This window comes from Styela clava, chromosome 5 (assembly GCF_964204865.1).
Source record: "Styela clava chromosome 5, kaStyClav1.hap1.2, whole genome shotgun sequence".
Classification (NCBI taxonomy): domain Eukaryota; kingdom Metazoa; phylum Chordata; class Ascidiacea; order Stolidobranchia; family Styelidae; genus Styela; species Styela clava.
In genome coordinates this window covers 23,883,812-23,897,226 of record NC_135254.1, presented here as the reverse complement: position 1 = coordinate 23,897,226, position 13,415 = coordinate 23,883,812, and the positions used below count along the sequence as shown (strand labels likewise).

The 13,415-nt window shown below is 32.1% G+C and overlaps 1 protein-coding gene across 20 annotated transcripts in view; it reads left to right on the top strand.

Moving 5' to 3' along the window:
* The first annotated feature begins 1,146 nt into the window (after positions 1 to 1,146).
* The window catches only part of LOC120343914 (uncharacterized), a 77,676-nt gene continuing 65,407 nt past the window's right edge, over positions 1,147 to 13,415 (top strand). For 16 of the 20 annotated variants that reach the window (XM_078112336.1, XM_078112346.1, XM_078112347.1 and 13 more), the window contains exons 1-16: positions 1,147 to 1,272; positions 2,176 to 2,351; positions 3,169 to 3,319; positions 3,805 to 3,861; positions 5,048 to 5,226; positions 6,466 to 6,613; positions 7,502 to 7,546; positions 8,885 to 9,060; positions 9,476 to 9,629; positions 9,789 to 9,848; positions 10,156 to 10,215; positions 10,479 to 10,526; positions 10,829 to 10,870; positions 11,224 to 11,402; positions 11,877 to 12,036; positions 12,703 to 12,744. In XM_078112336.1, coding sequence (XP_077968462.1) covers positions 1,182 to 1,272; positions 2,176 to 2,351; positions 3,169 to 3,319; positions 3,805 to 3,861; positions 5,048 to 5,226; positions 6,466 to 6,613; positions 7,502 to 7,546; positions 8,885 to 9,060; positions 9,476 to 9,629; positions 9,789 to 9,848; positions 10,156 to 10,215; positions 10,479 to 10,526; positions 10,829 to 10,870; positions 11,224 to 11,402; positions 11,877 to 12,036; positions 12,703 to 12,744 — 1,768 coding nt within the window. In that variant the 5' untranslated portion in view covers positions 1,147 to 1,181. The remainder of the gene's footprint in view (positions 1,273 to 2,175; positions 2,352 to 3,168; positions 3,320 to 3,804; positions 3,862 to 5,047; positions 5,227 to 6,465; positions 6,614 to 7,501; positions 7,547 to 8,884; positions 9,061 to 9,475; positions 9,630 to 9,788; positions 9,849 to 10,155; positions 10,216 to 10,478; positions 10,527 to 10,828; positions 10,871 to 11,223; positions 11,403 to 11,876; positions 12,037 to 12,702; positions 12,745 to 13,415) is intronic. The other 4 variants (XM_078112339.1, XM_078112342.1, XM_039412935.2 and 1 more) reach the window with 4 other exon arrangements.

The following is a 13,415-nucleotide window of genomic DNA, read 5'->3' as shown; positions in this document are numbered from 1 at the left end:
ACATTGACAAAATAAAGGATAGTTGAGAAAAAAATCTTCTATATATATGCGAAATATTTGCAAAAATCAAAGTTTCTCTTTTGTGTTTGGTACTTAACCTATCCGGCAATACATATATATATATATCGGAAGCATTGCATTGTAACCCGAGTTCTCATTTCGTTATTTGCACACTGAATAATCTTGGTGCGCATTTGCATGGGAAATATACTATTCTATACTTTTGTATAAATGCAGCAAAAGTAAACTAAGCTTTTTTCGAATCTTATATTTAATGGAACGTGAAAATCTGTTCATAAATTCAGAATCTAAATTTCACTCGTTAGTCGCTAAAAACGATAAATATCTTGGTAGTAAATAGCCCTGTCATTGGAAATTCTAATTCAGTTTGTTTGTGATTCTGAATATATGCCAAATTTATTCTAGTGAAATATGATTCCATTTGTATATTTGAATCTCTTTGCGAGTGGTAGCAAGAACATGATGTTACATAAAATCGCCAATTCTATACTGGGCAACTATGAAAAATGCGCACGATTCTGATATTTGAAAATCCATAAAACGATAGAAATTTCGAACGCCGTTTAATAATGAATTTGGTTATTAGGACGTATTTTAGCCTATATATATATACTATTATGCGACATAGCAGGTATTTTACTATAAAATAAGTGTGCCACAATTGTAATTCGGATATCAGTCAATATATATTTATTTTCATAACTGGATATTCTGGAATTGCACGATATGTGATCTTTTGTGTGGCAAATGTAGAAAAGAGCTGTAGTGATAAATTTCTTTTATATTGAAAAGTCAGAATAAGTTTGTTCTCAGATCAGATTTAAATGTTCTTGTGGAGTTGCAAATCGACTCTAATACTAACTAGGCCTACCATATTGACTAGTCGAGTCTAGACCGTTGAATAAAATGACGAACATCCTGATATAAAATTTCCCTTTTTTCACTTAGTTGGTCGTCGGAAAAAAACGTAGTGGACGAAGTTTATCAAATAAAATATCCAAAAGCCAATGCAACATATTTCGCAACTACCTGAATAAAATTATCTGGAAACTCACAATATATCCACCAAATTTAATTAAACGAATGGTTAAGAGACTAGTGAATAATATTCTATCATATTTTATTTGTTACAATTGAAAAACTTGCAGGTTTTAGCAACAATGCTCCGAGTGGTACATTTGCTGCTTTGGGGACTTTTCCTCCCGGCGTTGTTCAGGAAGTCGGAAGTTGTTGGACTCGACCAAACCCTCGGTGAGTGCATATATTCAATACGGCCCAGAGCGACCTTTTCCCTAATCGGAAATAAAATCTGTAGAATAGTAAACTTTTAACCTTTTAATTTCCCGCGATAAGTTATTGTGTTGTGCTCGTGGCCACGTGCATTTTTAAACAACCATCACGTAAAATAAATTGAAATTTTGTGTACCTTGCCCAGAATCGGTATTACGCTCAAGTCGTCTCTAGGAATTTCCATGTATCAGTCAGCAATTTAGAAAAGGTCGCTGGATGGTGCAATATTTCAGAAAACTTGACCTCCATATCGAAGTGCAACATTTTTAAAATTGCGCAATGCGTCATATGATATAAATCATAAGGCATGCGTGGGCGTATGTGAGTGACACGATTATACTTCATGAAATCGGGAAATCCCAACCGAACGATTATGACCTTCGGCAAACGTGGGCCTCGCCTGACACGTTCAGTTCCGAGTAATTGATGTCAAATTTGAATCATTCCTCTCGAGTAAAATTGAATAAAATATAGCTGAGCATCTCGAGGTAAATGCGAAATTCGCGACTTTATATGGTAATGATATAAAGCGGCGAACAAGTGTTTACATATTATAACGCTGAAACGCGTTCTAATGCAAAAGATTTTTGACTTTATTTCATTTTGCAATATTAACTTGTATATGAAAGTACTCATCACTCATACAAAAACGCACACCATTTACTATTATGCTATATGCACTACTCACATTCACAGTAGAGTGTACCTTACTTTAATGCAGACAATCAATCATAAGTAGAATACTACCTCTCTAACCGGAGTTCTAATTTTACAAATCACGATTTCAAATTTTTTTATTACCCATTGGTCCATAAAAATGCAGGTGAACTAGGTCTATATTTATATTTTGGCCTCTGTTTTTAGAACCTGAATGCGGTGGCTTCCTTCTTGCTTCAGATACGCAAGAAGTTATCTCTTCACCACCATCTTATTATGAAACTACAACATTTTGTAACTGGACAATTCAAGCACCAGCTGATCGATTCGTTAAATTGCAGTTCCAGAATATTGACCTTAACCAGTGCTGTGATAACATAACAGTAAGTTTTTATGGTTTCAATAATAGTTTGTGTCCCTTTACATTGATTCGCCACAATGTATAACTGGTTATTTTTGGTATAATGAAAGTATAATGCAGTAGGGATGCATGTAGAAGATTGTATTGTGATAAGATAAAAATTTATGATGTCAACTCCAAAGAATATGTTGGTATATTTTATTGGAATATTGTTTTCAATTTGCCCACCAGCAAGCATGTGCCAAATGAATATCTCAGAGTAAGTTAATTACACTATTCAACTACTTTATGTCAATGCCTAGTTACAGAGTTATAAGTTCAAGAGTGAAATAGTAAACATTGATTTTGATTTTAAGTGATTTATTTGAAGTATCTCAGAAATATATATATGGATAGAATCACTTAATTAGATTTGTAAAAAAACAATGGAAAGAAATACCAAGTTTCGAATAAAAGTGTATGATAGTGCGTTAAACATGACCCACCATGAGATTTCATAGCTATGCCAGTTAAGCATTTTATTTGCAATATATTTCAGGAAATATTTGATATTTATGCAAAAAATTTATCATCTTAGTTTTTGTTCATTTTGGGTCATATGCAAATTTGATGTACGGTAAGTTTTTTGGCCTATATTGAATTCCATTAGAATATTGAAAAAATGGCATTACTCATTACGCAGAATTCCCCTTCCCCCTAAAATGTTTCTTATTCTGCGGTGAGATGCTAAATAACAAGCTGTTACTGAATTCCATTTAAAATTATGTAAGCAACTCATTCTCATTCAGCAGTTTCATTTAGCCTATGTTGGGATTAGAAATTATTTATTTGTTTTCAAGGTTTCTCAAGCAGATCTGGAGAAAATGGATACAATTGCCTTCATGCCTGAAAATTCATATTATTCTTACCTTGGAGGAAGTTTGAATGTAGTATTTGAAAGCTTTGTAACTTCTGACAAGAAAACTGGATTTCGAGCAGTATATGTTGCTGGTATATATATATACTTTTGTCAAAATGTTTAGTTGTGCTTTCATAATCTTGTTGTGCAATTCTATTATTATAATTATTATATCCTATTTTTGCAATCTCAATAATTTTTTTCCTATTCTCTGATGAAAATCTTCTTTAACTTCAAAATGTACCATAATACTGATACTCTATATAAAGCTATATTTATACTTTTACTTCACAATATGCGATATAATGGGTGATCAAAATCAAAATAAATACCAATCTTGAATTAAATTTTCATAAGGTGCAAAATAAAAAAAATATTCTAGCCTAATAATATACACAGTTTGTGAATTTTTAGAATTAGTTGAATCTGAAATGTACACTTTTGTTTTCTGCTGATGGTTTTGTTATGCGATTATCTCTCAAGAAACAGTGTCAAAAAATGTTATGGTAAATGAGTGACAATGGAATGGAACTTATTCAAATATATATCACAGATAATGATTGAATTTTTATTTTAGAGAAACCTGGTGTTGAAATCATGCCTCCACCAGCTATCGGTGACGAAAATTGGCCATGTAAGTTTTGTGTTCGCCGCTAATAATAACACATCAAAAAAATAAATACAAAATATAAACTAAAAAGGAACACGAAACGGGATAAAAACAAAAGCAGAAAGTACAATTGCAATTGTCATCACAATGATGATTATGCTGAGATAGTTTTAATTAGATAAAATAGATTTAAAAGATAATCTGTAAGATTGCTGTGGCAGTGTGGTGCATGCTATTGCAAGTTTGCTCAGAACAAGGTCACAAACTTTATCCGAAAGTTGAAATAGTAATAAGAAAGTAGTTTTCAGCATAGCACACATATCTTGTTGACAAGGGGGAAGGAACCTCTACAATACATCAGAATGGAGCTAATATGACAATTAAAATATTTTTGGAGGAAATATGGAGGAAAAGTTCTTGACACAGACTGAACCAATAGTGCTAACTGGAATATATCAGAACTTTGGCTTATTTTGAATGCAAATTTTGATTGGCATATTTTCATGAATTTGGAAGAATCTCACATATTTTTTAAAGTTTTTTTATTTTGGCATATTGAAAAGACATATATGGCATATTTCTTAAATGTCTAATCATGGATTACGTTACGCTTTCACTGTGGATCTGATTAACAGCAACATTGATATGTCATGATTTCAATTCTGTATGCATAGGAACCATGGTTGGCTTGTAAGCTAGGAATTCTATTAACCCCATTTCAACTGCTCTGTGGTCCGCTTGGTGACCGCCGGGCCCTCGAATAAGAATCGCTGGCTTAGAAACTATATAATACCACTAGAATTATCAGAATTAATGAAACGCTTTCGCGGTGGATGGGAAGCTAAAACGTGTGATTTCTCGTTATACAAGACACCAACACACACTTAATACCATACTTATAATACCCAACTTATCGAAGGAAAATAAATCGTATACTATTCCACATACTTTATATTTTATTTAATGTTTCTTCCTTTTCTTGGTTACCAAAAACATTACCTATGATAAGTATAATTTAGTTTTACCTGACAGAAGCATTTTTATGTTTTGTAATTTTGGAAAAAAGGTTTAAACTATGACTTGGTTTTTCTTGGGGTCTGGCTTTTCTGACATTTATCCTGCATGTTATCTAAATTAGAGGAATCCCAATACTCTCTTGTACATTATATCACATTTTTTATTAAGAAATGTAAGAAATTCCTTCTTTCAGGGTGTGTTACACAATATTTTGTGATTGACGATTCAACAAAGTACTTCACAAGCATCAACTATCCGGAACCTTATATCAATTCTCAATACTGTGTATGGGTTATTGTATCAAATATCGGAAGTAACATTGAACTCAAATTTGAAGATTTTGAAACAGAATCTTGTTGTGATTATGTGATGGTTAGTCATTTATTGGTATCATAATTAATCATGGTAATACTTTGTTGGAATATCTACAACGCTTAAACAGTTGTTTAGTCTTCATTAATTAAGATTTTTTTCACCTTATGTTTTCCTGATTTTGGACAATTATAGTCACACTTGCCTGTCAAGTTACACTTACTCCTGTGTTAGGGGTCAGCAAACAGTACGGAAAACAAATTTTTTGTGGCCGTAAAACGACCTCATTTTTAATGCCTGAAAACAAAAATTGCTCATCCATTTATTATTACCTGCACACAAATTTACGTTGTTACAATGGATGTTGTACGGCGTTTGGTTTGTAGTGAGTATGGTAAACGAAAGCATGCGTTAGTGATGTGTTGCCTACTTGCCAAACTTGCCCACTGTTTTTTGTAATTATCAGAATAGTTTGATGTTTAAAATTTGGTAATAAAATAGCTGGGAAACTTAGAAAAGTTTGTGATGACAGTCGAACATTTCAAAGCGCACTAGAATATTTTTTTGTAGAGCATTATTCAAAACATATCTGTTTGATAAGCCCAGTCGACATCGCAGTTATGTACTGCAGATATCAGCAACGAGGTTGCCACTTGATTTTAACAATTGGCCATCACACAGAATTAGAGATAAGATCGGGCCAAAAAATTCCAACCCGACCCAGGCCCGTGGTTATTAAACTTGGCTTGACCCCAGCCTGACTAATTAACTGGATTTGCAGGCCCGAGCCCGAACAAACCCAAAATTTCACATTTTTTTTAGAAGTTCATTGAATTATCATTGCAAAAGTTTAGTACAATATGCGTGGCCAAAAGACGGCCGAAACGCCTCATTTAAAAAAAAGCCAGCGATAGAGAAGCCCGACCCAACCCGACCCGAACGTAATGATTGATGTTTCAGGCCCGACCCGGCCCGAATTTTGTGTCAGGCTCGGGCTTCAGATCTTAGCTCTACACAGAAACAACATCATTTTTCACATTGATGATAAGTAAATAAAAGCAAGGTAAATTTTTAATAATGAACGAGAAGCGACCATATACACATCTCATTGAGACAGGCGTTAACCACTGGAACAGGAGCTGTGGGTGTACCATAAAGTTTAATGTGTTGAATGTTTATTGATAGAAATTAATACACACTACTGCTTTGAGAGTCAGTCAAAAAAGCTCTTTGTTCGTTTAAGTTGCAATTATTGATCTATGTAAAAGGTTTATAGCCAATTCAAAATCTTTCAAACAGATTCAGGGAACAGGAGAACCAGAACCTTTGGTGTTGAAGGGTAATCACACTGGGGAAATTATTCGATCAAAGGATTATTACCTAACAGTATTTTTTAAAACTGATGGTGACATTATAAACCGTGGTTTCAATGCTTCATATAAAGCATGTAAGTGATGATTTTTGTTTCATATCTTTTACAAAAATTAGTGAATAATCCCATAAAATAATTGAAATTCTTCAACTTGAAGTGATGTTGCATTTCTGAGACTGCTAATATATGTAATATAACCCTTTTACACTCTATTATGATTTCCCTTATTTCTTCAACTTGACATCATCAATTGAGTATTGGATATTTAATGACAGATGCTGGAAAAGTGAATGGTGCTTGCAATTTTTCATTTATCTTAGGCTAAATATATTTATAAGCAAAAATTTTAGCATACATTAAAATAGTTTCTGTTTTTGATGCTCCATTTGATTAACTTTAAACATTATTCTGATCATTTATGCATTGTCCTTTTTTCATGAACAATCATTCGTTGATCAATATATTCAGTTTTTGATGGTGAGATGCTGTTTCATATTTAAGTTTATTATAATTCTGCTGTTTTTATGTAAATGACTTATCTGTAAATTTCTGTCTGTAAAACAGATTAAACCAACATTTCGTAATCAATTCAGATATAATGCCGGATGTATGTCAGATTTTCCTTATCTCTTATTGAATCTTATATTCAATAAGTTTTTGCAACAAGCACAAATACTTGCCTTCACTCATATATACAATTGGGTGCTCCCGAAGTATTCCTACCAAGATGGCGCACAACCTGAACATAGTATGTGTACCAGGTTAGGGTTGTTGTGCGACATCTTGGTATGAATACTTTCAAGGCGCCTATAATTGTGTATGGTAGAATTGTAAGTTCACAATTCACAGACTGTGTAATAAATTGGAAAACTGCAATTTGAAGTTAGATACATAAAATAAATTTACATCTACTACATTCATGCCATGCTTTTTATTGAATATTACACAAACTTTCTTGTTTAGTCAAAACAACTCCAACAGATCCAAGAACTGATGCTCCATTTGATGGTAATTGCTGCATTTGTCACCCGTTCACACCATTCTTTGGATATGTGGTTCCCGATCGGGGGCTCGTGACACCCACAATGCTAGGCGCAGTACTGATTTTACATTTCCATTTAAATAGGAACTCGTTCTTCCTTGTTTCATTGCTTGATAAGGCTATGTCACAGGGTTTTTCATTTTGTTGAGCATGAATTGTTCGGACATCATGTGATTTGGAATCTATCAATCATAAAAACACTCTAAATACCACAGAAATAAAAAACAGGGGAGCCATAAGTGTAAAAGCCGTTATTTGTGACCTGGACGACACCGACTGCACACTAGATATTTATTAACAGCTCAATAACGCGGTCTTTCAAGCCCCAAGTTTGTATCCTCAATCCAGAAAATCACACTACTTGAAGTATACAGTTGAATACATACAGTTGATGGAAAGTATACGGTTATCCTAATACAAACTTAAAAACAAATAAATACAGAATATTTGCAATAAATATATAATCATACACAATTCGGCCTTTAGAAAGCCTTCTCAAATTTATGAACACAATTATCAAACATAGTTAATTTGCAAGTCGAATCAAATTACTATTAAATAACTTGCAGCCTTCAAATCAGAAAGAATTACAAAGTATAACATACCGAATTTTTCTGCTATTCCAGGCTTAAATTATCATAAGTTGAACATGAAATCATTCGTCAATGAAATCCAAATCAAATCACTTAACTAAACTATAACTAAAAATAATCACAAAGGCAATCCAATGTTCATAAAATATCCTTAAAACTGGGCTATGTAGAACAGCCGTAATCTACATTATTTAATCGTCCTAATGTCAAAACAAAATGTCAAGGCCGCTAAATCAATTTCAACTTACCGAAACTATCCTTGTCTGAGCAAGACATGTCTGGGCGAGCAATTGCCACGAATTCTCTTTCAATTGTTTCGTAACAAAGTGTGTAGAAGCACACTGTCAATCAAGGGAAATTACGGCATCAACAATACCAAATAAATTACTAGCAAGTTAAACAAATGCAAGGTTTAAGTCAATACAAAAATCAAGTGAATGCTATCGCTATTCACGATGTAACAATAAGCGCTAAAAGCCTCTGGAAAGGGGCCACGAGCCATGAAAGGTTGGGAACCACCGCTTTAAATGTTTAACATGACGTTAATATTTTGACATGGAAGACTTGAATTCCATGATATTTGATACATTTAAAATCACCCATTTTGCTGGAATTTTTAATAAATGCAAATATTGTTGGCTACTGCAAAAGTAGTTGAAGTAGAATACTCTAATTTGTTTTTATACCATTCACTTTTATGAAATTTTATAGACTGTGGAGGCGAAATCATTGTCAGAGGGGATGGAAAGATTAATTCACCTGGATACCCTATGAAATATCGAGGGGGCCTTGATTGTTGGTGGAGATTGGCAACTGAAAATGATGATCATCGAATATCAATAGAATTTGAAACTGTAGAAACCGAAAATTGCTGCGATTTTGTTGAGGTACCGTTCATTATTTTTGATGATAAATATTGCATGCATTCTTTGTTTCTTCTGTATTCTTTATTTTGATTAATTAGAAATGGTAAATACCAAATTTTCTGAATAACCACCTGTGAGTAATTAGAATCTTACATAAATATATATTGTTACAATGAAAGAGAAATATATTGAAGACATATGCAAACCAATAATATGCTCAGGCAGAGTTTATTGCAAATATTACTCATTATGTATTACTGCGTGATGTAGAGGTTACAAAAGTCTCATTGACCACAAATATGTACATACTATATTTTGTTCATCATGAATCATGGCGTAAGATTATAGATAATATAAAAATAACTTTACATATTGGTATCTGAATACAGTAATACTTTCAGTTTCACAACACTGTCACAGCAGTTTGAATTTGTAGGTCTACGATGGAAATGATCTGCAAAAAAAATTACGTGGCACTTATTATACTGCTCCAGTATACAGTTTCACATCGACTGGGAATACAGTTCGAATCCATTTCCATTCTGATAATGAAAATGAGATGAAAGGGTTTTCTGCATATTTCATTTTGGGCAAGTCTGAATTCATTCTGACCATTGTTTAATTTGAATTACGCTGAGTTGTTGTTTCTTCAATTTTTTGGTCTGCATTTGCTGTTGAGAGGAAACATCATTTTTAAAGAATTTACCCTTGTTTCTATTTAATCTTATTTTATTATTTCTGTTTTGCAGAAATCGGTTCTAAAATTCCCCCAATTTCTCCAAGCAATGCAACATTTATTGGAACGACAGGTATTCTATTTTTGCTGTTCCGAAATAATTAGATCAAGAACATGTTTTATATGGGTTGAAATCACAAGTCTCACTTTCAATATCATATATACATTGACACATCAGTTCTGATCATTTCTGAGATATTCCATAGAAATATTGAAAACAGTTGTGTAGGTGTTTTAAAAATGTAGATTGCTGCACTTTTTGCTTATCTACACAAAACCAGTCAAAATTGATGTTTTATGTTGCCTCATAAGCCAGTCACTTAAAATATAGCATTTATCGGAATATATTTCCAACAGATTAATGTTTATATTTTTTTTAGATGTACCATCAGTTGTAACAGGTACAATACCTGTGTCTTCTATTTTATCTACTATTCAAAGTGAGTCCCCAAAAATAATATTTGTTTCAGTTTCTTATATACATACATACATACCTCTGAAAAAGCCTAGATTTCTTAAACACTTTTGATATTTACCTACTCCAAATGCATTCTTAAAAAATGTTTTCAAATATGGAATATTGTATACATTTTAAATTAGGTCATGTTCAACTAATGAATTTCCACATTTTCATTTTTCAAAATATGATTTTGTGCCATTTCCGATTCTCTGTATATATTCTGAATTACTTCAATTTTTTTAGGTGTTGCCAGTACTATTTCTATGGCAGAGGAACAGACAACCACCATAAGTGTGTATCTATTGTTCATTTTACTGATACCTGATAAATTGTTTTTCTATATGGTACCTCACAATTAAAAAATGTGTGATATTTATTTCGAAAGTGCTTTCGCAAACATTTAACCACCTGCTGTTCAAAAGTGCTGATAGTTAATATTACCTTAATTTCATCAGCCTTTTCAAGACAAATTTTTCATTACTGCAGCTATACTAAAACTCATCGGACATTTTGATAACAAAGTAAAATCTGACAAATATCAATAAAATCCTGATCACTGTTTTATGTCCTTATTATCTGTTACTTGCATACAGAGACGACCACTTTGCCTGTTCAAACGACAACACAATCACCAGGTAAGTAAAGAATTTTAAGTTTGTGGAAAAGAATTTTTACTCTGAACTGAACCTTGTAAAATGGTCATAAATCAGATAGTATTTCAAAAGTACTTTCATATTCTAAATTTTGTTGTATTTTTGTAATATGCTGAAGTTTCATAATAAATCTCTAATATACTAAATTATGACTAAATTATATGCAAAGAATGATATAAAGAAATTGACTCAAAAAGGTAAGCAACAAAGATGTTCATGTAGTTGATAAAGTTTGGAAGTTATTTCTAATGCCAACTATTGCATTGCAGTCTAACATAGCGTTCATATTTACTCCAACTTCATTAAATTTTATGTATCAAATAAATCTTTTTTAGAATGTGGTGAAACAAGTCTCACAGCATCTGACAGTGCCAATAGGTTGCAATTTCCTCTATGGCGAAGCACATTTAGTGGTGGAATTCTGTGCGTCTGGAGCATCAGAGCACCAGAGGGTCTCGAAATAGAACTTGAGTTTTCTTACATTGATGTGAACGAGTGTTGTGATTTTATTGAGGTGATTATTATTTTTGATTATATTTTGTGTTACACAAAATAAATATTAATAAAAAAGTTCAGTTTATTACTCCATCGTATTAAGTCATAAAATGTAATAACATATCTTGTAATCTTCTTTGAGGATACACTGGTTCTCAAAAAGTGCTTTGATGACATAGCTTTTTTTTAAATAGTAGGGAACACATTGAGAGCAGGCTATAGGAAGTACAAATTTCAACACAACCTCTGGCATCAGAAAAACTTCTTATTCATACCTTGTAAATAATTGAGAATATCATGAATATATTTTATATGATTTGATGATACTGCTATCACAACTTGAAAAACTACTTTCTTATTTTATATTTATTTGACTTTTTATTCGTTATTTACCAAATTCAAAAGTGTGAAAAGATAATATTTCTTTTTATCAGCTAGTTATATTATCTTGTCTATAACTTGGTTTAAAATCAATAAAATTTGTGTTTTGTAGGTTTTAGTAAAAGATGGTGCTGACGAGGGTATTCAATTTCATCACTTCACTTCTTTGCCTGGAGTAAGCTATGTTGTACCTGTGGGAGGAGTAATTAAGGTTACATACAACACATTTGGATTAATGCCTACTGGAGGCTTCAGAGCTACATATTATACAAGTATGTTTATAATTCTTTATAAATTTTTATTCAAATGTAGTTTTTAAGACTTCAAAAATAAACATTGAAGATTGTCAAATAATTGCTTTCGGATCTTTGAAATTAATTTCATATGAATCTACGGTAAATCATTTGCGTATTGTGATTCCTCTCTACACAAATGTTACAGATCTACATTTGTGTTAGTATATAGCAAGACTCTTGAATCATTTATAAAAGTGATCAGCTACGTCTGCCAGTAAAAACTATGAACAATTAAGATAACATTGCAAAAACCTAATTGGTATCAAATTTTTATATCCATCAAGTATTCTGATGTTGTTGTATATTTATAATTTGCTCCACTAATGAACTTTGCCATATCTTGCATTTTTATGCATATGTTAACTATGGGCAAAATGTGTAAAATTGAGTTCATTCAATACTGTGCAGTTTGAAGTTCCAATGAAATTATTTAGTTTAGTTTAGTTAGGAAAATGTTTAGGTAATTGTCTGTTATGGCATAATAGGATTCAGCATGGAACTGGTCAAAGTCTTGCTTTGTGACCTAATAATTTTCCTATGATGCTATAACATGGTGGAATGACACTTATGTCATTTATTGCTTTTAAAAAAATCCATAAAAGCATATTCTATGGTTTGTCACAAGTTAAGTTCATTTTCCAGGATTGCCAGAAGGCATCACAATGATGATATCCACAAGTGAAGGTAATATAATAAATTCTTTAAATATAATAAGATTATATAATCTTTATGACAAAAACTAATGTGTTGTTACTTTGGTTCATAACAGGGATGCCGAACCACTGACCGACCAGTGGTCACAAAATGACCCATCATGTTTTTTTGTGACTCGAATCAATGCAAATATCATAACGACATTATATTTGATTAGAAGTGATAATAAACCTACCCTAATTTTATCTAAAAAATAAGTAAACTTTTATGATAACAATGTTGTTGCAAAGTTTCTGACTTGAGCATACAAGAACTAGATGCTACATGCATGCAGTAAATTATTTTCAAGTATACAATAGGGCTTCGAAAATAAAATTTTATAGACTTGAATGAACAACTACAGAAATCTAAAATAACAATGGAGCTGGATGGCTGTAAATTTAATATGGTTAAGTTGACTAGTCTAGTCCTGATACTACAGCTACACAAATTACTAAAAACTACATATTACTAACGAAGGATTATAAGACTTGAGAAAAACATGCAATGACATGTTGCCCGTTGATTAAGACGTTGTTTAAAATCTATGACACATTCATTTCTAAAATGAGAATATAATTTTTTATCCATTCATTGCAAAAGATTTGCTATTCCTGGTTTATATTATCACTTTGATTGATATAAAACAAAGTACAGAATTT